The sequence below is a fragment of the Myotis davidii genome, unplaced genomic scaffold, assembly GCF_000327345.1.
Source record: "Myotis davidii unplaced genomic scaffold, ASM32734v1 scaffold271, whole genome shotgun sequence".
Taxonomy (NCBI): Eukaryota; Metazoa; Chordata; class Mammalia; order Chiroptera; family Vespertilionidae; genus Myotis; species Myotis davidii.
In genome coordinates this window covers 1,695,945-1,720,793 of record NW_006284839.1, presented here as the reverse complement: position 1 = coordinate 1,720,793, position 24,849 = coordinate 1,695,945, and the positions used below count along the sequence as shown (strand labels likewise).

At 39.1% G+C, this 24,849-nt stretch overlaps 1 protein-coding gene across 1 annotated transcript in view; it reads right to left on the bottom strand.

Annotated features, from left to right (window-relative positions):
- Window positions 1-24,840, bottom strand: part of CPEB3 (cytoplasmic polyadenylation element binding protein 3) — a 139,838-nt gene extending 114,998 nt beyond the window's left edge. The window contains exon 1 of the mRNA XM_006755095.2: window positions 24,687-24,840. Within this exon, the coding sequence (XP_006755158.1) occupies window positions 24,687-24,740 (54 nt within the window). The 5' untranslated portion in view covers window positions 24,741-24,840. The remainder of the gene's footprint in view (window positions 1-24,686) is intronic.
- Window positions 24,841-24,849: the final 9 nt, after the last annotated feature.

The window sequence follows — 24,849 nt, the reverse complement described above, 5'->3', positions numbered from 1 at the left end:
GCGGGTTTGCTCTGAAGGGTGTCCTGGATCAGGGTGGGGTTCCCACTGGGGTGCCTGGCCAGCCTGGGTGAAGGGATGATGGCTGTTTGCAGCTGGTCACACATCCTTCAGGGTGGGAGTCCCCACTGGGGTGCCTGGCCAGCCTGGGTGAGGGGCTGAGGGCTGTTTTCAGGCTGGGGGTGACTAAAGCTCCCAACCGCTCCTTTTTTTCTTTTTCTTTTTTAATTCTGGGCCAGTTTTAGCTCTGAGGCTTCGCTTCACCTCTTAGGCCTCCGATGCTTAAAGTAGGTTTCTGGCCTTTGCTTACAATGTTGCGATCCTGCTGGCTGAAGCCCAGGACTAAAGCAGGTTTCTGGGGTTTTGTTTAGCTTCTATATTTGTTACATAGTTTCTTAAACTGCAGGCTCAGAGGCCTGCAGCGGCAGGCGGGGAACCTTGGCTTCCTCCATCACTGGAGCAAGCAAGCCTCCTGTTTTCTTCAGCTGCCTGGCTGCTGGCCGCCATCTTGGCTGACAGTTAACTTGCATATCGCCCTGATTAGCCAATGGGAAGGGTAGCGGTCGGACGCCAATTACCATGTTTCTGTTTTATTAGATTAGATGTCCAGAATAGGCAACTTATCCATAGAGACAGAAAATAGATTGGTCATTGTCTAGGGCTGGGGAAGTCAGGAGGAAAATGGAGGTTGACTGCTAACAGGCATGGGGTTTCTTTCAGGACGATGAAAATGTTCTAGAATTAGATAGTGATGATTGAACATAAATTTGTAAATACACTAAAAGCTACCGTACTGTATACTTTGAAAGGGTGATCCCATCTAAAGAATACAGTGCATAATTCACATCTTGGTATGTGAATATCTCAACTAGAGGCCTGGTGCATGACATTCGTGCACTGGGGGAGGTGGGGAGGCAGGGTTCCCTCAGCCAGGCCTGCACCCTTTCTCAGTTTGGGCGCCCTCGGGGGATGTCCAACTGACAGCTTAGGCCTGCTCCATAGGGCTGCTGCAGAGGCAGGAGAGGCTCCCGCCAACGCTGCTGGGCTCGCCAGCCATGAGCCTCGCTTGTGGTTGAGCAGCACTCCCCCTGTGGGAGCACACTGACCACCAGGGGGCAGCTCCTGCATTGAATGTCTGCCCCCTGGTGGTCAGTGCACATCATAGCGACCGGTCATTCTGCCATTGGGTCGATTTGCATATTACCCTTTTATTATATAGGATAAATATTATTTCTTTAAAGTGCTTTTCTAAGGTTTTAGCAGGAACTATCACATCACCTGCACATCACCTGTCTACTTTAGGTAAAGGACATAACACCTAAGAACTTTCTTGAACTATGACTCAAGGATGGCAAAGTCTTGACTTCAACTTTTCCATTCAGGAGCCACTAAAAGATCCAGCCACTAAATACACCTAACCCAGGGAGCAGTAAAGCTCGAAAGACAACCCTAATTAGTTAATTAGTCAAATAACTAATGCCACCCATTGTCACATGTGTCATTTACGTTTCTGTGAGTGTCTTTAATGCTCCTCTGAGAGTTACAAGTAGTTATTGGCCATATTACCCACAAACACCATCTTCTCATGTCGCCCACTGTTTCTGATGAGTTTTTTTAAATCCCAGAGAGTCTTGTTTTACAATCCTTCAGAGACCCAACCCATCCCATTTATAACCATGACACATTTTAAGAATAATGTGCTCCAGCATCTACCTAGAAGCATTACTAGACCATAAAGGACACCTATATGCATAAACACCAAATTCTGCCCTAACCCTGTTCATTTCCATTGTGGTTTGACTTGAATGGTTAGGTGAGGAGATAGATAAACAGCAGAATTCACAGATTCACCAGAATCTAATGGGGACTGTGATGTGTCTGCTGAGGCCGCCTGTTATCCTCTATGATCCTTGTATTTAAAAACTGAGCAGCAAAACACAGCTGCTTTTAGGCAAATAGTCCTCCAGCAATGAAAGCGATAAAGCAACAACACTGTGCCGATTTAGACTAGCAGCTGTCTAGGGCTCTTCCCCCTTTGAAAAACCAACAGACAAGGCCGTGCCCAGAGGACACACAGATTAACAGCTATGGACTGTAGTTCTTCACAGTCCCTCCCTGGCCACCACTGAAGCGGTCACAAATGTGTACGTGTGTCTACGTGTAAGCAGGGAACCTGGTGCGTACCAAAAACAAAATTCACTCCACGGTGATGGACTGGGACCAGAGGGAGAGGAGCACAGTATTTTTGTTTGTTTCTGAACCTTTATTTTTATCTCAGAGGAGAAGGGAAAACAAACAAAAAACCCTGCATCTCAGATTTATTGTACAATTCTGATTCCAGATGAGACCAATAATAAAAAATAAATTAAGTAACCTAACAAACGTAATAGAATCATATAGTCAAAAGCCCAAACTGTCTTAACCATTTCTAAAGTTTTATTATTTTTAAATTTGAACAGGCTTACTCCTTAACCCCCTTTGCCCAACCCATCTCTGACATAAAACAAAGTTGGTTTATAAGATTAGCTACCAATCTGTCTCTGGGGAGAGGAAAATGGATGTCTCCATTGCTTTTCATAACATGTCTCGTAGTCATATAACAAGTCACAGCTCCCATATGACGGATGATTAACATGTGCCAGACCCTGGGCGGAGTACTTTGCTTGGATTACCTTATTTAACCTTTACAACTCTCCTATGAGGTAGGTAATTACAACCTCTACTTTACAGATGAGGAAAACTTTAAATTCAGTTCTTAATACAAATCAGGTGTTCTTGAAGAAGACACAAATTATTTGTTATGTAAGCATTCCAGGAAGAAAACAACTTTGTATGTTTATAAATCCTTAACCCAATTTTCCATTTAAAATGTTATCGCTTTTTTCTTTTAGATGTTAAAGCATCTAAAATGCAAAGCACCTGGCCTGTGTGGCTCAGTGGTTGAGCATCAACCCATGAACCAGGGGAGGTCATGGATCGATTGCTGGTCAGGGTACATGCTCAGGTTGAGGGCTCAACCCCAGTAGGGGGCATGCAGGAGGCAGCCCTTGGATAATTCTCAGCATTGATGTTTCTAACTCTGTCTCCCTTTCTTTCCCTTCCTCTCTCTGAAATCAATTTTTAAAAAGGAATATTAAGAAAAATAAAATGCAAAGCATCTGCATTTTATTAAAAACAGTTGGTATTTGGGAGGTTAAAAAATTTTACTTCAAAATGAAGCCTGTGTCATCCTGGTAATGCTACATTAAGGTACTTTACAGATCATACAGTAAAGTAAGATGTAATAATTTAGATTATGGGAAGTTCAATCATAATTTAAAAAACGTCTGTAGCACAGAGTATTTTTTTAGAACATCTTTCTTTAATACTTTCAAGTCTTGGTGCTAACAAAATTTTGCCAAGTGTGCCAAAGGCTGTTTTTACTCTTTCTTCATTTATGCCTCATATATTTTGGGGGAAATTTAATATGCCAGGCCATTAAAGATTAAAAAGTTAAGTGACGCACGGACTCTGTCCACAAGAAGCCAGCTGTCCAGTTTATAGCTAATTACTACATAATGCAGGAAATGCAATGACAGAGCTGTGTGCTTAGAACTAAGGGAGCACAAAAACGGAGAGATCAAAGGCTTCCAGAAAAGGAAGGCCAGGGCACAGAGACTTGCATAGGTGCCGAGGGCCCACTTCCTCAAGAAATTGGTAAGGACCCAATAAGAAACTCTACAAAGGACAGATAGGCTATAGGCTACCAACAGATAAGACTTAATTTGTAAAATACTATTAACATTAAGGATGTGACTTAGCAAACCCTTTCTCCAGGACCGATCATGTATAGATAATATTCTACCGCAAGAGAGTCCAGCGGGGGGGAAAAAGGAGGGGAAAAAAACCAGGGGAATGTCAAGGGGGGAAAAAAAAGAGTCCAACTTTCTTTTTAAAACTCTTTTGTGTGTGGCTTTAAATCTTTCCCCTGGTATTCAATTTTGAGGATCTGGAGGGAAATAGTACCATTATCTATTGGAGCTAGATCTGTAAATATTCACTTTCCAGCATACTAATCTAATTTCCTCATATTACTTGTTATTTATAAGGAGTACTTCACATCTCACAAAGCATTTTCATTCACATCCTTGCTCATCTGAACCTCATTAAGGTCTTCTTTTGAGCTTTACTTAGCATGCCCTATCCACTTCAACATATCCCAGAACCTTTCTCCTCATGAAATCAACAACAGGCTGTCAAAAATTCTTGGAATTAAATAATAGTAGAACTGATCGATACTGGCTGCGTGCCCAGTACTGATTTAAGCACTTTACATGTTTTATCTCATTTCCTCCTCACAAAAGCCTACGGAAATAAATACAACTATTATCCCATCTTACAAATGAGAAAACTGAGGCTCAAAGATATCACACAAAAAGTATGAGACAGGAGTCACCCAGGAAATTCAGAGCCTTAAAACCATTATGCTCTTCTGCCTCTAGGATAAGAATCATTCCTAGTTAATAATTCTCATTTCTGTTACTATCTAACCATTATTTTTCTACTCATCCTGGTGTATGGGAGTGTGGGGGTGTGAAAGAGAAATGTACCTTCTTATATTATTGTTTCTTACTCATTAAGTTGCAGTCCCAGGGACAATGGAAAGGAAAGCAAAAAGGTAAATAATTCTAAAGTGTGGGGTTTTGTTTTTGGTTGTTTTTTTTTTTCAGTCTATAATTTTAAATCTCTCTCTCTCATACCTACTAAAAAGACTAACCAAAAAACAACAACAGAAAAACCACTTTTTTTTTCTTAATTTTAATTTGTGTGTCAAACCCTATTTGGGGGAAACAGTTTACTTAAGTTAAAAACTTGAATAATAATTTGCTCATAAAAAGTAATTAAAGTAGGACCTCCTATTTGAAGGTTCTTAAAACTGATTCAATTGACAAAAATTAATTTTATTCCCAAAGTGTTGTGGAAACATGTATTGCCTAAAGCGTGAGGTACCAAAGTAAGAAAATGTACACACACACACACACAAATACAGCCATCCCCCTTATCCATGGTTTCACCTTTGGTGGTTTGTTATCTGCAGTCAACCGCAGCCCAAAAATATTAAATGGAAAATTCCAGAAATAAACAATTCATATGTTTTAAATTGCTCGCTGTTCCGAGTAGTGTGATGAAACCTTGTGCTGCCCTATTCCATCCCGCCAAGGGCATGAATCATCCCTTTGTCCAGTGTTATCCGCGCCGTATATGCTACCTCACTAAGCAGCCGTTTTGGTTATCAGATTGACTGTCTTGGTATCACAGTGCTTGTGTCCAAGTCGTCCTTATTTTACTTACTAATGGCCCCAAAGCAGAAGAGTAATGATGCTGGCAATGCAGACATATGACAGAGAAGCTGCAAAGGGTTTCCTTTAAGTGAAAAGGTGAGTACAGTACAGCAAGACCTTTTGAGAGAAAGTCTACATTCACATAACCTTTATTACAACATGTAGTAATAATTGTTCTATTTTATTATTAGTTATTATTGCTAACCTCTTACTGTGCCTAATTTATAAATTAAACTTCATCATAGGGAACAAGCATAGTATACATATGGTTTGGTACTATCCACAGTTTCAGTCATCCACTGGTGGTCTTGAAACATATACCTCATGTATAGGGGGGATTACTGTAAGTATATAAACATAAATACATAGTATTCCTCTCTCCATGGGCTCTACTATCCATGGGATATATTATGTCTTCCGGAGGAAGAGCTCAATACCAGCAAGCAGACTGGCAGTGCTGTGGTTATATTCTCATTCAATGACACTGTAGCGTATATACAATATTCTAAAAGCAAAGACTCAAAAATGGAGTCTTAATAAAGTATTTGAGGAAGGAAAAAGGAGAGAAGGGCCAAGAAAAAATGGAAAGGAAAAAGCAGACAGACCTTGCTATTTGTTCAACGTATACACAAGATAATCAGTCCTTTCACAGGAACGACCAGCAGTAGCCAGAATTAGAATGCTGTGCTGCTCTGCAGTAAATTTTTAAAGTAAAATTTCATAAATCAGAGCACATCATAAGCACCCAAATTTTAATAGAATTGGACTAGTTAACCTCCCTGTGGATCAGTTTTCTCATATGAAAAATGTGGATAATAATATTCTCCTTATATGGATGTTAAGGAGATAATATTTGTAAAGCACCAAATAAGCATTAAAAAAATAAACAAATGAATGCCAGCCTCCTCTGTTGGCATTCAGGAAAGTGATAGTGGTCACATACCATGGTATGGAAGTTCAGCATAAACCTCAAGTCTGTTTTCATGAGGTAATAATGAACCAACATAAAGTCAGGCATAATTTACAGGAGGCAAACTATGGGATTGTGAAAAAGGCAAGTGGCAAATAAATTGCATTCAATTAAGTAGCACTGAATATATATATTGGCATGTGAAAAATCTACAGCAATTATTTTGAAATAATGGAAAAGAGGAAATTTGTTGAAGGCCAAAAGAAATGAGGAAAAATATCTTTCTCTCTCTCACACACACACACACACACCACATATACATTATAAGGAGTAATACCTAAACTTTTGAACACTCTGTAGTCACTTGGAAAAACTATAGATATGAACAAAACTTCAATGGATATAGAGGGCTTTTAAATATACTTTTCATTTGAATAATTTTATGATTTTGTTGACAACTCATCTATCCTATATAAAAGCAATTTTATTTAAAATGTGAAAGACTATCTGGGAATATCTTTAAGGGATAACAAATGAGAATATAAAAAATGCTTCTGTCAACTAAAGAAAGCACCACACAAAATTAATAGAAACACTGGCACTACAATATATACACTTAGCCATTTCTGGGAAGTATTTGTTGTTCAAAATACCTAACAACTTTAGAAAATTTGATGAAACATCTTACCTACTGGAAACAAAGGCTTAAGCATGTCAAACTCAAAGGCGAACATGGGCCCAATAAACGAGGCATGCGGTCCGCGGGCTACGATTCTGACATGCTTGCTCTAGGACAGCGATGGCGAACCTATGACACGCATGTCAGAGGTGACACGCGAACTCATTTGATTTTTCTTTGTTAAATGGCATCTAAATATATAAAATAAATATCAAAAATATAAATCTTTGTTTTACTGTGGTTGCAAATATCAAAAAATTTCTATATGTGACACAGCACCAGAGTTAAGTTAGGGTTTTTCAAAATGCTGACACGCCGAGCTCAAAAGGTTCGCCATCACTGCTCTAGGAGACAGTATATGAAGCATAAAAGAAAACACTTACATTCCCCTTCTGATTATATATTGTATCTCTCTATATGTTTATTAATAATGGCATGCTAATAAAGACTACAGATTTATACATAAATGTGAGAAATGAAACAGAAACCACAAGTTATCAAACTGTACCATTACTCTCAGTACAGATAAACTGGACCAAATCATGACATAAAACACAAGTTAAGATCAAACTGTTCTAAACAACAGCTCCTTCAGACCCATTTATTCTAAGACTAAATACATCCATGAGCTAATACAAATATATATATATACATATACATATATATATATAGAGAGAGAGAGAGAGAGAGAGAGAGAGCGCGCAATTGAAATGTGGCTAAAATGAATTGAGACATGTAGGTGTAAAATACACTGGATTTTGAAGACAGTTCAATAAAAATGTAAAATGTCTCCATAATTTTTATATTGATCGCATGTTGAAATGATATTCTGTATATTGCAGGTTGAATAAAATATATTATTAAAATTAATTTCACCTGTTTCTTTTTAGTTTTTAAATATGCCACTAGAAAATTTTAAATTATCCTGTGTCTTGCAGTACATTTCTATTGGGCAATGCTGCTACAGACAAATAAATTTAATGGGAACTCAGCCTGAATTCCTATGTTCCAAGTTGAGACTACTGACTATTCCAGCAGAGACCTATTTTACAAATTTAACCAATCCGGGCCCAAACTTGGCTTACTAATTTCTATGCTAACACCACCCTGTGACTAAGCTCAGCCCCCAAAATTTTAAATACTCTTAACTTCCCTCCTTCTAAGAATACCCTTCTGAAATTCGGTCAAGGTGGTGTTATGAGCAAGTTGAGGAAACCCAGCTTTGTACAATCAACAGATTCCTCTGGTAGTCTTGGTACAGCACTTTCACAGTCAATAAATAAGAGTTGTAAAAAATGCAGTAAGTTGTGTTGAGGAACAGTTAGAAAAAATTATAAACATTGTTTTGTCTAGTGATGTAAATTACCTAAATTAAAATCAACATTTGTAGCAATCTACCTTGTTTTGGAAGAGTGAACAAGCAAATCATGTGGGCACTAGGTTCCTGCTGACAGAGTAGAAGACAGCATTAAGTTGGAAACAACAGGAATAACATATATCAGTTTCATTGAGGTTTCTGAGCCATAGAGAATGACTAAAAACATCTAAATTTTCAGACTTTGCAGAACCCTTATTATTCTCATGCTTTGGTAGCCAAATCCTGACTGGGTCTTTAAAATAGAATTGGGTGGGGCTCTGTGGGAGACAGAATAAACGTGGCCATCTCTACTCCTTCTCCTCCAGTCTCAGGACTCAGTGGAACAACATTGTATAGCCCAATACCCAGGGTAAACCCCTAGCCTAGAGTTGATTGTGATGTGGCACAATAGCTGAAGTCCACCAGTCTCCCCGGGACAGACTAAATTACACCCTGCCATTTTAATTCCCATCAATGGCCACATTTGAACTCCAGAATTATAGCTACTTAAATAAGCCATATTTATGAAATCTAAATTTATTCCCAAATCACTAAACAGAAAACCATACATATGACTCAATTTTCAACTTTTTACCATTGCACATATATTAATCTCAAGCAATGCAAAAACATTTTTGCTTACCCCAAAACAGCCATTCCACTCAAACTTATTCTAACCATTTCCCTTCAACTTTCCCAGTGTTCTCCACATCAGTAAAAATAAAATTTTAATAAACAAAGACATCAGATACCCTCCAAATTCTATGGCAACCTAACTACAGAACATCAGAATAAAAATATTTCCCCACTTGGGAACCATACATTGATGACAAAAACCACTGTTGTTGGCACCTAAATATTAACACATATCTACCTAATTTACCAATGATGAGCCACAATCAATTTTGCACCTTTGGCAGCTTTACTTTGATGTTTGGCATTCTTCTTGAGTCTTTCTTCTTTATCCACGAATGCTCAAATCAAATTAAATTTGTATTAACAAAACATGATTAATAATGACCACTGAAAAAACAGTATTCCAAAATCAAAGAGAATTTTTTACTTTTAAACCATTAATACTACTTCACAGCTACAGGGTCTACTCAAATGTCTCACACTCAGTTTCCACAGGGTACAGATGTATGCGTGTGTGTATGAAAGAGAGATGTGCGTATGTGTTTCATTGCAAAAAATTACAGACGCAGATCCTGTTCTCCTGCCTACCTGCAAGTGTACTAACTACCCACAGTGAGCCAACATAAATTACTGAGCAGATAAGATGGTCCTTTTGCGAAATCTATGGAAGAAGAGCAATAGAGGTTGTTAAGGGAACACTGCAGCATAAAGAGATGCTCTCGTTCACTCCCAGGGCCTGACTTACATCAGTTCTTCCTCACTTGTAATTTCATGCCTGCTGCTCATTTTTACTTGAATGGCCCCTCAGCTATTACGGCAACAAGAGTGGAAACATCCTTATTAGTAGTTTAAAAAATGGGAATAGGCAATAGCAATTTTGACTTTGTGAGCTCCAAATGAAAGTCAAAGACAGCAGTTGGATACGCTGGGCATGTCAGAAAGAGGAAAGGGAAGACCATCCTCTTCTCTTCTCCCTCAATCCTTTTAATGGATAGGAACCTCCATGGAGAATGATGTGGGAAACAGTGTCACCAAGCGTGAGCTGAGGCAAAGCATGTAGAAAAAAATTTTTAAAAATAGCCTGTAAGTAGGTACTGTTTTAAGCCTAACAGCTCGGAACAATCTTGCATTCCGTCATATCCTCTACTCCATCAGTCAGCACTTCTGACATTTTTTATTTTGAAAGGTTTCTCAGTTATACCTTCCTAGATTTGTGCTAAGCCCAAGAAAACGATCATGCCCCTACCACCAAGCTGCACTGTGGCAGGCACACACACTTCTCCAATCCACCTGCCTGGCCTTTCTAAACATGATTCCCATGGTGCCACTGCTCCAATCTTAGTCCTTCAGGGCTCCACTGTCTGCACAAGAGTCCACATTCCTAAGCCAGATAGTCAGGATTGCCACTACCATGAGGAGCATCATCAGTATAGTTTAATTCTGGACTCCATTTTGCATCCTCTTATTTTCCCTTATCTCAGTTTTCTCCCCTACTTCTAATCTAGGTTCTCTTGCAGTATAGTGTATACAAAGACATCTTAAATGCTTTTCAAACCAAGTGGTGTCTAATAAGTAAAAATTTATTATTATTTTTAATCCTATGAAACAATCAATCCATCCTTATCTCCCAGTAAGACCTAAAGTCCCTTGCTCTAGTCAGGAAAGTCTGTTCATAATCCCACTTATGGTTCATTTTTCTTTCTTTTAGACTCCCATTCTACCTAGCCAAATCCTATCTACTCTTCAAAATGGAGTTACAGGGACCCTCTCTATCACCTGTTTTCCCCGCTAGGCCAAATTATTTCTATTCCTCCTTGACCATTCACAGCAACTAACACATCACACAATCTGGTACTTGCTTACAAATAATGCTCTAATTTTTAGTCCCTAAAGACAGGATTCAGATAATTTGTGTCATCCACAATACCTAACATAAGTCCAAGAACACAGTACATGCCGTATAAATACTTACTGAAATCAAACCCCAGTTAACCACCCTGCCACCTATAACATGTGAATTTCTATAGATTTATGAATTTTGCACAGCAGGGATAGTTTCTACAGCCGTCTCTATAGAACACAGATCTAGAGAACATATCTTTTCTACATAGGTTGTCTTTTCACAATACTGACCAGTGTGAGAAGTTATCAGGCTAGATTATTAATAATATACAGAATGCATATTATGCTGAACACACAGTTTAACTTTCTTTGATGGTTTAGAACAAACACAAAGTGTCTTAGAGGCATCATGAATATTACGATTATGCCACAGGAGATTAACACTGGGTTTTGAACTTGCTTATGACATTCCCTAGAAGAAACTTCTCAATATGATTCCCTGATGTCAGCCTACTTGCCTCTGGCTTGCTTGCATAAAACTGGAATACAAATGGGCAACGGCTTGCCTTCCAGGACAGGATAAAATGGCTGCCTTTTTGAATATTTAATTATTGTAACAAAAGCCGAAGCATCCTTTTATCTAGCTTTGTCCTCTTCGTTGAAATCTTCTTCACTGTCTTTCAGTGTCCTTTGATGTCTCAGCATTGAATACATTCTTTATTATTTATGTCCCTCTCACAGAATGTGTCAGTCTAACCTCCTTGTCGGCCTCAGCCCTCCGTTATATCCCTCCATGTGAAGGAATATATTCACTATCAAGAGATTTTTGTTTCCTTTCCTCTTCACTCCAGGCCTTGGCTTTTTTGACATTAAGTTATAATTTCCTTTAAGTCTCTATATTTCACATTTAACAGAATCTAGGCCTAAATTAGAATATCAAATATCCCATTGGATTTAAAAATCAAAATTTTGTGTGACACCTGCATGAGTCACCAGTTTTAAAATAGCTACGCTGGAATAACATTTCATATACTCGATCACACCAAAGCTGCTAGGTCAAATAGAATCACCTACATTGGCAAGTAAGTAGGAAGTAGGCAGTAAGCTCTAGAACGTTAACTAAATAGTTTGGCTCCCTTCAGTGAGCTCATGACTTTGGAATGTTGAAGAATACAAGGTCAAAATGTGATAAAAATCATTCTCCCCAACCGGTCTCCAATCTTCTAAAATGCTAAATTCATAATGCCTTTGAAAGTCGAGTTTAAAATTTTCCATTCTCCACAGTTTTACTTTGCAACAGCCTGAAGCATTGGCACAATTCGTCTGTCTTTATTCTGCTTAAAATAAGCACAAAGTTGAATTTGATAAACATTGCAAAACAGTATTTCATCAGCAGTATAAAATGGTTCAAGGTATTTAAATTGTTTTTGCAGCTTAAAGGCTAACTATTTTTTAACCAGATTCAACCATTTTGATACTGTCATGACATAGATTTAAATAAAGACTTTTTTGTTGTTTGCCTCCAGGTAATTTTTGCCCTTTGAATGAGGTGCCTGGTAAAACTTTAACTTAAACTGTCATATTAAAAACAACAACAACCCCTCCCTAAACAAACAAAACAGAGTCTTTCTGTTTTAATTCAGATACCTGCAGAGAAAGGTTCGGAACTGGCAAAATTTGGTCAATTGTTCTTACCCAGGCCTGAGGTCGGACATCTTAAACAAACTGTATTCCAAAATATTGCTGTTAAAAATGGCTCTTAACCAAAAAAAAAAAAACTAAGTAAGAAATGATGGTTAAGTTTCCACACTAGCCCATAAGTAGTTAACTGGTTACAAAGCTAAACAAAGGACCTACCTCACGTAGCCAAAACTGTTATGACGTAAAAACCTCAAGGTCTGGTACACTTCTCTCAGTGAGTTGCAGGTCTACTGTTGAGATCTAGGACAGCTACCCCTCTGCACAGGCAGGTATCACACAAAATTTTCATTTTTAAATACAACGGGATACTTGATATTCTAATTTAGGCCTAGATTCTGTTAAATGTAAAATATAGAGACTTAAAGGAAATTATAACTTAATGTCAAAAAGGCAAGGCCTGGAGTGAGGGGGAAAGAAAACAGACCTTCAACTTCTACCCCCATCCCCAGTTCTACTCTCTTCTCTCTTCTTTAGGTTACAACAGTAGAAATGGGCCTTCTAAGGCTGTAGCAACAAAGAGGTATATGGAAGAATGGGAATGTCCCCCTGAGGAGAGAAGGTCATATGACTACTACCAATTTCTGAAAAATCTATATTTGTAAGTTGTACCTCCTATACCAGAAATGAAACAACATCCCTCTCTTGAATCAAAAGTTTCTAATCCATTTATCCATTCAAATATATACTACAGTTAAAGCTTTCACTTAGCTGACTTTCCAGATTAACCCATGAGTTCCATCTCCCCTATTTAAAAAAAAAAAATGCCCATAGCACACTCAATACCTGTGACAAATAAATCCGTGAACTTCTGCCCTATCACCTGAGCTGCAAGCTTACCTAGAGATGGTGGGTTCATCCTCATACTTTTAGTAGTATTGTAATTATGTAATTTAATGTACTATATGTAATCAATGAAATGATTGCCAAGCAAGTATTTGTATGATGAAGAGCAATGTGAATGTTCTAGAAAAAACTACATAAAGGAGGAGTTAGACCCCTTTATTAGAAAGCTCTCAAATTAAAGTTAGGATTTCTCTCAACTATGAAGAGGAAGAAAGAAAACTTTTATGAGATGCCTAACTTTTTTAATCTTTCAAAGGTTTATTGGGTGCCATGTAGTAGTGCTTTTTTTATTCCATATCTATAATTATTAATCATTTTTTAGTTATTTAATGGAGTTATAGCCCACCTCTCTCCCTAGAAATACAAATGAATAAACAACATACAATTCTGGTGGTTCCTATACCTCGTTCCTATCTCCTCTCCCCTCTATCTTCCCACAAAGCTCATCTCCGGTGGCCCTATAAATCCTAAGCTTCAAAACATTTCATTATATTTACACTCATTTAAAAACTAAGCATTGTATTAGCAGAATAAATTTCATGGGTCTAATCTCTACTTTGCTTATACCTTATTAATGACTAGAGGCCCGATGCATGAAATTCATGTACTGGGGGGAGGGGGGTTCAGTGAGGAAGGGGGGTGCAGCATGCACCCTCTCACAGTCCAGGAGCCCTTGGGGGATGTCGAACTGACAGTGGGGATTGTGTCTAAGCCGTCAGTCGAACATCCTTACTGCTGCCGCAGAGGTCAGCAGAGGCTCCTGCCATGGCCGCTGTGCTCGCCAGCCATGAGCCCAGCTTCTGGCTGAGCAGCGCTCCCCCTGTGGGAGCGCACTGACCACCAGGAGGCAGCTTCTGCATTGAGCATCTGCCCCCTGGTGGTCATTGTGTATCATAGTGACCGTTTGTTCCACTGTTTGGTCAATTTGCATATTAGCCTTTTATTATATAGGATATTTCAAATTGGTTAATAACATCCACCCAACTGAGTTTATTCAACTTATATAATAAAGGGTGCCAGGTTTCATTTCTCTTATTGCTGATTGGTTAGCAGTTCCTTAAAATTCTTTGCAACGCCAGGCTGTAACGCACAAACAAGATGACTAATCAGCTAACATATACTCTAATTCTCAGAATGCAATGAAAAAAATCAGGCTAGAATCAGCAAAAGCTCTTGACTTCGAATGGTAGTTATTTCTTCTCTCAGATTTACTGTTCTAATAAGTAGTCCACAAAGTAATCTATCTTAATAAGGTTTTCCTTCCCACGCATTAAGAGTCACACAAAAGCATGGGTGGATAAGAAATGTCAAAGCACTTGCTCAAATATTCCCAACACATAGCTTTCCCTGTGAAGTTCCCCTACTCTAAACCCACCTGGCTTATGAGTCATGGAAATTCTAATCTGCCGCTATTAAGCATTTACCCCTGTAGCTCGTTATCCCCAGCTGTGAAAACCAAAACCTGGAGTCATTCTAAACTCTTCCTTCTCCTTTATTCCCTGCATCCAAGCAATCACCAGTCCTTCCAGTTGGCCTCCTGATTTCTCAATTATGTCCCTTCTTCCCAATCACTTAAGGTCTCTACATGTTAACTGGTTTCCCTGCCTGTGTTTGGTTCCTGACAATCTATATGCCAGAATAACCCTTCTGAAGCAAAGATATGATACCTTCACTCACCTATTTAAAAACCTTATAATGGCTACCTTTCTCACCTTAAAAATCCTTCAGTGTCCCTAATGAAGAAAGCTGAAGGCAGAGAATGCTAACATGTCCTTTATAATCTGGCCCCTACTTCTCCAGCCATATGTCTTACTTGTTTCACCTCTTCCCTTGATCTGCTGCTCTCTCAGCACACTATGTTGTTTCTTACCTGTGTACCTGCTTCCCTCTGCTTAAAAACCCATCCCCTGGTCTGCCTATCCAGCGCTAAATAAAGCTTTAAAAAGCCCAAGATGTTTAAGACAGCATTGTGTTTGATAATAGTTAAAAACTGAAAACAACCTAAATCCTCCAAATACAGAAATAATTCATTCAGTATAATGAATCCCTGTAATGGAATATTTATGTAGTAAAAATGTTTACAAATTTAATGATATGAAAAGCTAAAGTATATGACTCTAAAATTGTTACACAGAGTTATCTCAACATATAAAATACATCATATATACACATACAAAAGAGATAACTGGAAGAAAATGTACCAAATCATTAAGAATACTTATCTCAACTGACCAGTGTGGTTCAGTGGTTGAACATCAACCTAGGAACCAAGAGGTCCTGGTTACATTCCTAGCCAGGGCACATGGCCGGGTTGCAGCCTTGATCCGGTGTGCAAGAGGCAACCAATCAGTGATTCTCATCATTGATATTTCTATTTCTGTCTCCCTCTCCCTTCTATCCTGAAATCAATAAAAATATTTTTTTAAAAAGAATACTTATCTCTAGATTATAGGTTATAAGAAAAAATTTCCCCTCAAGTTTTAAATAGTGACTAAGTATTACTTTCAAAAAACTCTGAATATATTTTAAACTTTGAAGACTTTTCTGGAACTTTTCCAACCACACACACACACACACACACACACACACACAAATTTAATCATTCCTTCCTCTGATTCAAGTATACACTCTCTTTGTTGTGCATGTCACACAGTTATAAACTTTATCATCTTATATTTTAATTCATGTCTGCCAGGGAGCTGTCTGAGGACAGGATATAATTCTGCTTTTTTAAAAACATATATATTTTTATTGATTTCAGAGAGGAAGGGAGAGGAAGAGAGTTTCTATAGAAACATCAATGATGAGAGAGAATCATTGATCAGCTGCCTCCTGCATGCCCCCTTACTGGGGATCGAGCCTGCAACCCAGGCACAAGCCCTTGACCCGAATATAACCTGGGACCCTTCCGTCCACAGGCTGACGCTCTATCCACTGAACCAAACCGGCAAGGGTGGTATGATTCAGTTTCAATCCCTAGTGCCTGACTTCTGGTGGAGGCTAGTTAAATGTTTATAAAAGAAATTATTCTTACATTGCTAGCTACATGCAAATGACCAATAAGTGCCTAATCAATCATCTGTAAATGTAAATCATTAACTCACCCAACAAATATTTACCATGCGCCTAAAATACCCCAGGTACTGTCACAACCCCTGGGAACACGGCAGTGACAAGGTCCTTGCCTCGTGGAACCTACATTCTTGTGGAGAAACAAAACAAAATAAACCAGCTCATTTCAGAGGAGGACACGTGCTATAAAGAAAATGTGGGATAGGTGGAGTCACGGATGATCTGGGGAAAGAATGCAGCATCAAAGGCATATTGAAAGATGGTGGCCAGATATGAGGCAAGCAGATGAAGAAGAATAGAAGGACTGGACATGGAGCCAAAAGACCTAAGTTTCCATTTCTACTCTGTCACCTCATTAGCCAGGTAATATTCTGAGTCTCAATGAGGATGATAATCCCTAATTCACAAAAACATGTCAGGATTAAATAAAGTAACTTAAGGTGAGGCCAGTGCGTGGCACTCAGGGCCTGCTGTATTTGTTACCTGTATCTATTTGGAGGACACTAAAAATAATATAACCCCCAAAAGCTGAACTACATGGATTATGACTGTAAGTGAAGATGCCAAAAGAAACTTAACAATGTAAATCCCATCCCTTTGACCAGAGAATTCTGTGACATGTGGTTAACAAAAAGACTGCATATGCTATCCTGAAGCGTTTATCTTAACTGAGGATTCTACTAATTACAACTGCTTGAAACAACAATGTGGCGGAGCTGAATAGTCTCCTCGTAATACCAAGTGCAAACACACGAAAAACACAGATTCTGGATCCAAAAATTCTCTCTCAGCCTTTCCCTAGTATCTCATAAACTTTATTGGTCTTCACGATTTTTAATCCCCTGCATATGTAGGCTATATTTCTCTAGTCCAAAAGAGGAAAGGAAATTTTCCATGGCGGATTACACAAGAAGGTGCTTCTGGGTACATTTACTTCCCATCCTTTTTACGTGCTCCTTATCTGAAACCTAAGAACTAGGTCTCCTGGACTTTGAGTAGGAGGTTAGATTGTCAGATCACTAAAATGTTTCCTCTGAAGTATTTTCATCTCTAATCAGTCCCCAACCCTTACCATGTATTTAAGATAGACAGGCTTTTGCCCTTTACATCTCTGCTTTCCAATCTCACATTCTTCAAAAGAATGACTGGCTGAGTGGGCCTACTATAACCTATTCTCTGTCAAACTCTTAGACCTATTCTCTCCTTAATATTTTTAAGTGCTATTGTGAGAATTATTCTGACCCTCTTTCTGATCAATTCTAATATTAATATCTTGATTTGTGAAGACAGGAACAAAACAGATCATCATGACAGAGTAAATTAACTCCACAAAAATTAGATGAGTAACAGTGACGAGGTAAAGAAAAATTTAACTCATAGGATGTAAGCTATCTAGGCATGCCAAACCTACAAATATAGAGTCACAGCTCAGAAACTATGGAATGCCCATAAAATCTGGAAACACAAATAATATTTTCTATTTTTAACAAATTAAAGATGTCCTCTATGACATTATGTACATTCAACTGCTTCCATATTCTATGTACATCTTGCAGAGAAATGCTATGATGACAAATCTGTCTCAAAAATGTTTTAAATATACTGTATTGTAGAAAAGACTAAGCTATTGCAGCTTGTGTTTAAATGTTTACTCGTTCATTTAATGAGCACCTACTAAGTGTCAGGTGCTCATGAACTTCTAGATGCTGGTTCATTTGGCAGCATTGACCACTTAATTTAGTTGCATTGTATTACTAAAGATAGGGAGATACTTTTTTCTCTTGTACTTTGAAATAAGTTTGAATGCTTCAGGAATAAAGATATTTGGCTGTACAACTGTCTTACGCTTACAAAATCAGTACACAATGTTTCCTTTCCTTCTCTTCGTGTACATTAATTCTATGATCACTCCAAATGATATAAAGGCTGTTTGGTGCCCATTTGTATTTTTCTCCTTTAAAGTCTGCCAACAAGGATTCATATCGTATTTATTATTCCTGAGGATTATATAATAGTGCTTCTGGACAAAATAGGCTTGATTCCAAGATGCCAATTTATTGTATTATTTTAATTCAATTGTATTTTTCTATTTCAAGTTAAATCAAAATGCGAATATTAGAATGATTTCACATGAAGAAGTTCACATGCTCAGCACCTGTAAAGAACAAGAACACTAAAGGCTAGGAAAATAAATGTAAGGGAACTGAAGCAGAACCCCTCAGAACAAGCCATCTACAAGATACAAGAACCAGCTGTGGAAAATTCCTTGCGAGGCTGGCTACTGCAGCCACAGCACTCTCCCAGGGAAAGCCCCTTTGAAGCTGTGGCTATATTCCTCAGCTCTCAAGATCCTAACTTGGGGCTGTACACAGAATTCTATCTCTGCGAACCACACTGGCCCCTACAGAGATCCAGGTATTGTCTTCAGGGAAGCAATAATAAGGAGCTTCAAATTACAGACCTTGGAGATTCACAACTACCAAAAGCAACACTTGTGGCATTCAGGAAATTAAGAGTTGAAGCATTTTTCTCATCACCAATTAAAATAGTCACAGAGCAAGGAAAATTCTTCCACTTGCATTGGCGAGTCAGCCATAAGCAGCAGCAGGGAGCTAAATGCAGACCATCCTATGACATAAGCCTGCACCCCCCAGCCCTGAGCGCCAGACTGGCTTTCCAGGACAGGCAGTCACCATAACACACAGCATTCCAGCCCCTCTCCACTTCCAGGAGCCACGAACTAGTGTTTAATTCTGGACTATTGGTCCTCTGTATCCACGGGTTCCAAACCCACGAACACAACCGAGGACCGAAAACGGTATTTTCTCTCCACCCTTTGGAATCAGTGGATGTGGAGGGCCAACTATATGCTTTGTTCTACACTGTTTTATATAAGGACCCTGAGCATCCACGGGTGTTGGTATCCACAGCGGTCTTGGAAACAATCCTCCATGGATACTGATAGACAACTGTAATTACCGGTAGTTAAGCAGGCATTGACGAGCCATAACAGTATCTAATTTTTCTGAACACTTTGTTCTCATCCTCTCATAAAGCACACCCAGAAGAGAGGCGTTCTCTCTCTCTCTCTCTTTCTCTCTCTCTCTCTCTCTCTCTCTCTCTCTTTCTCTCCCCCTCCCCCCTCCATTTTTGCAGACGGGAAAAGCACCATTGGCTAAACGCCTTGACCCCGATCGCCAGTGACAGAGCTGAGGCTTCAACCAGGGTCTTCCTCACTCCAGGTTTCATGAGCTGCACACTACTCTATGTCTCCTCCATCTCCTTCCTCAGTAAATCCACGTGGCTTAATCAAACCTTTCACATTGCAGTAAACAGAGCTGTGGCTGTATTCCTCATCCTTCTGACACTAGCAAAAACCACCTGTGCAATGATAAGTTGCAAGTGGACAGAATTACCCATATGCGGCCCTTGAAAGACAGAAGGATAGGCTGGCCAATGAGGAAAACAAGTCTTAGAAAATATCTAAAAACATTACATTTCTGAGAGATCAGAAACGTTGACACTTACTGAAAGATCATAAAAAGTTTAACACTAACTACTTTTCAACACGCAATTCTGAAGTATACAGTTGATATTATTGTTTCCAGTAGCATAAAAACCTTCTAATATTTCCTAACCACCCCTTTTTCCCAATAGAATATAGATAATGTGGTTTTGCTGGCATTCATATTAACCATGCCATAATACGTTCTCAGTTTGTGGGGTCGGGTGGACTTTAAGTGGCTTTGCATTAGAGCGGTAGTTAAGAAACCAATTACAGAAGAATCTCCAGTTTTAAATCTAGGTCATACTATCCTTATTTAAGAGTAAGCATAAGCTAGATAATTTATATTACTTCCTGAAAATATATTTTTAAAAAGGAACACGGACAAGTTGAAAAAATACTGTTTCCTCAGGATTTATTATAAATAGGCACATTTAGTTTTAAAATAATTCATAATCCCATGAATTCATCATGTAAGGAACTTCTCCAGTTATAGATAACCCACCAACAAAATTAACACTACATTACATTTAACTAGACTTATGTCAGAATACATGAAATCTACGTAGTCACTTTCAATTTGGGGTCGGGGAAGAGGGAAGAGATAAAGGTAGAGATGCAGACAGCAGAAAATTTGAATTTTCCCCCCCAAAATACAATATTCAAAAATATATAAGCTAACTAACTAAATAGTGGGAAATATTGGCTACTGTGAATTCCAGTAGTGGTATATGTATGGGCACTGTATTTTTCTTCCTATATTTTTATACATATAAAGATTTTTTAAACACAATTTCCAGTGTATATCACAAGGTCAAGTACAGATTCAGCCGAGGCTCCTGCTTCTACCCTGCACTGTTAACTGAAGTCCAAGAGGTATCATAGCCAAAGTATTAAATGCCTCCTCTGGCTCAGAGGCAGACTGCCTAGGTTCAAATCCCAACTCGGCCAGTTTCTGGCTGTGAGCTTGAGCAAATAATATAAATGCACTAACCCTCAAGTCATCAGTATAATGAGGATAATAACAGTCTCTACTCAAATGAGTTCCAATGAAAAACTACATGTAAAGAGCTTAGCACAGGGCCTGGCTGACAGGTAAATCGGTGGTCTGCCACATTGTTATAATAACATTGAGTGTATTTTCAGACAGGAAAAAAAAATACTAAATGACACTACACAGAAGTTTGGAGTTATTCAGATTGCACTGTATGGAACAATTGGTAATCCATACTATGAGATCATACAGAGCCTCAAGTCACCATTACTATAACAATAATCATAACCCAACATGGATATGGTTCTTACTTACAGGCCAAACACTGTGCTAAGCATTTCGTATGTAGTTTCTCACTTGAATGCATAGGAAGCAAGGAATTATTATTCCTCTTTTACAGATGAAGAAATTGAAGGTCAACAATTACAATTTGTTCAAGATTACGATGGCAGAAGAGTTGAGATCTGAACCTGGGCAATCTATCTCCAAAGCTTGCTTCTGACAGCAACTACCCACCTGAACTTGTTAAGACATTTTCCACATTGGGACTTTGATGTCCTCCTCTGGAAAATGAGCAGAGTGGTGGGACGGGTGCTCTCAAAAGCCCCTTCTAGGTTTTTCTGGACAAAAATGCACTTAACCCAATTCACTACTGTACAGAAAGCATCTCCGCTCTAGTCCTTTCTAGGCGTCTCTAGTCTTGTGCAATTCCCTCAGCAGGGTGCCTCCATGTTCTTGAGCTCTGTTTGGTGGGAGGCATCGGTCGGGTAGGGAACCTCACTAGAAAGTTCCATAACTAAGTCTCTTTGAATTGAGTTCAAAGAAAACCTGACTTAAAATGAATTCTATCGGACAGCACTGTTTGCTTCCTACAGGGAAGTTAAGAACATACATCAACAAAATTAGCCAAAAGTTCTAAGGCCTGCGTTATGTCACTCTACCTCTCAGGACCTCGGTTTCCTTATTTATAGAAATGTAATGGCTTATAGATACAAGTAATCCCTAATGAAGCAGCCATCCCAATCCAGGGAAACCAAACAACCTTGTCAGAATTGAGAGAAGGGGTACGGAAGCATGAGCACTTTGAAAAAACACATTTGAATACAGTTATTGCTTTTACCATATAAACTACAGAAGTAAAGCTCCCCCCCCCCAAAAAAAATAATCTATTGTGTTTGGCAAACGAAAGTGAAGCAGCATTGGGGAAAGGGTAAGGGAGAGGCGCATGGATTTTTTTAAATATTAAGATACATCAAAGTAGATAACTATTGAAAGCCCCTTTTAACTCACAGTGTCTGTGAAATTTTAAAAAATCAAGTTAGCACTCTATGAAATAAACTTTTCAATTCAAAGAAAAGATCCTATTTGTCAAATAAACAAATTTTTTTAAAAGTCATTAGGACTACTTAAGATATTTTCTCCCCTTTGGAGAAAATTATTTAAGTAAATGCACAAACATGTAAAATTCTCCACACAAGACTCAAACACACTTCAAACTTTATATACTTATCAACACAAACCATGTCTGATAATATTCCAAGCCAAAATACATCCTTATTACTCCTACTCTGATTCTAATACTGCTTCAAAACCCGGGAGCTCCATTTTAAGAAACAAAGTGAGACATAAAGTCCATGCAGTTCTTTCTCTGGTCATATATATAAAGCTCAATTTTAAATCAAATCTCTTCACCTACAAATCTTTTGGCCATCGTTGCCTATTTAATAGCACCATTAGGTGAAAAGACAAGAGACCAAACCCAATCCAGTGTGTCTGGCTATAATTAGCATTGTTGATAAATGGTCTGCTGAGAAACAACACACTACTTGTCAATATCTGTTTGGGGGAACTTTTATGGATTTAATCTCTCCCCAGATCCCATTTCCGGAGATAATTAATCAAAAGCTAGTTGTATTCAAATTCAACTCCTAGAAAAAGATAACTGATGTCTACATCGTCAGCTCTCAATTCCTAAACCTCATTAGATTTGAGGTTATCCTCTAAGACTTGGTTTGGGACTTGGGTTGGGAGCACCAAAATAAAAAGAGGGCCTATTAGAAAAAGAATACTATGAAAAAGTGGACAGCTTTTAGAAAAAGAGCTCTCCTAACCAAATGCAGCCTCCATCCCTGCCTTACCCCACCCCAAATAAATGCAGAGAGAAATTCCAGAAAGGGGATTCCTCCTTTTCTCTACCTACCAAACTGATCTCATCTTGCAGTGTCTCTCTCTTTTTTTTTTTTTAATAAGCAGACTTTAGAATGGCAAAAAATAAATGTTACTATTACAATCTTCCATCCATTAAGCAGCCTTGTGAAAACTTAAGATCCTTTCTCATTAAAAACCCTCATTTACACAACTGATGGGTTTCATGGACCTCCTTCAACTATCAAGATTAAAAATCCTTGCTCTAGCCCAGAGAATCATGTGCTTCTCAATAACCCTATCTCCTCCTGCAGGGATGGGAGGTGCCCAAACATCACATCTGAAACATAGAACAATAAAATGAAGGCTCCAATTGCACCTGATGTGTTAAACTACCTCTGTCGAATGCTGGTTCTGCCATTTTTCAGCAATGCTCAAAGGACTTGTTTTTGTTTTTTTCCCTTGACCACACAAAGTGAGTCTCATCCAAAGCCCTCCTCTCTCCTTTCTTTCTTCTTTTCCTTCTTAACTGAGCCTAGAATGTTATGGCCAAATCAATCTATAAGTGAAGGACAAAGGTTTGCCTGAGAACAAAAGCCCCCAGTGAACACTCACCCTCACCACCCCTTTCCAACTCAAGATGTTCAGGACACTGTCAACCAGTGTGGCCGAGGGCCGGATCAGAAAGCAAGAACAGAATAAGGACACTCCATTCAACCTTTTTGTCTGGGGCACTTCCTGGGTTTTTCATTGGCATTTAACACCAAGACACAAGGCTCGTTTTTCATTAAAGTTGCAAGACTTTCACTTTGCCCAGTTTCAAATGGTGTAATTGATCTGCATTGTCTTCTTAAATAACCCAACTGAAGGACACTGCAGCTTTAAATATTTCAGTGCTAACTAGCAAATAGACTCCATTGCAATATGGCTCTGAAGGTCGCGTCCTATTGTCTCTTTCCTCTGGAAAAAGAAATTTTTTCTAAGTCCATCTTCTAGGTCACATAGGAAGGGTTACCCCTAGAATTTCCACTCTTCATCTCGGTCTCTGATAGAGTTCCAATGGTGATTGGAATCTCACACTCATAATTTTCCTGGCAGGGGCAATATGCTGATTGCTATTAAAGATGCCAGCACCTTTTAGCAAGACATAAACACATGTGTTCACATTAGTTTAATTGAGCGTATGCAACTGTCTGAAATGGCACCACTCACGGGCTTGTTCATCTCTTCTAGGGCAGGGCCAGGGTGCGTTAGGAGTGGACGGGAGCGGCAGCCCGCACTCTGTCCCCAGAACCCCAAATTGCATAATCTGAAATGTGTAGCTACTTAAACCGCCCGGAATCTCCGCCTACTCATCCTGGGGCGATGCAGGCACCTTGCCACACACTTGCCGCTTTACTTGTCAAAGGAGGTCAAAATAAGAGGCGTAAGAACGGCGAAGGGAAAAATAAACTAAAAGAAAAAGGCCCTTTTCTATCTTGTCAGGGTGTATAGACACGTATCTTTGAATAGTCGCAGTGTTCCCCCATCCCGGGGCTCGGGAGCGGAATGGCCCCAGTGAACTGGGGGCTTTGGGGAAGGGGACGAGGGTAATCAGTGGACTATTAAAAGGCAGGGGAGGAGGGGAGGAGGAAGCGGGGTAGGAGGTAGGAGGAAGGCGAGTGCAGGTGCACTGGAGCATTACCTGAAATGGCAACAGATTGTTACCATTATCGGTCCGGAAAGCGTTATCCTCCATCCAGGACTTGGAGGTGAGCGGGGCCGCGCGGGGGAACTTGGGCGGCGCGATCACATTGCTGGAGAAGGGTTTTTTGAGCGGCGAGATGGGATTGAGCGGTGAAGGCACC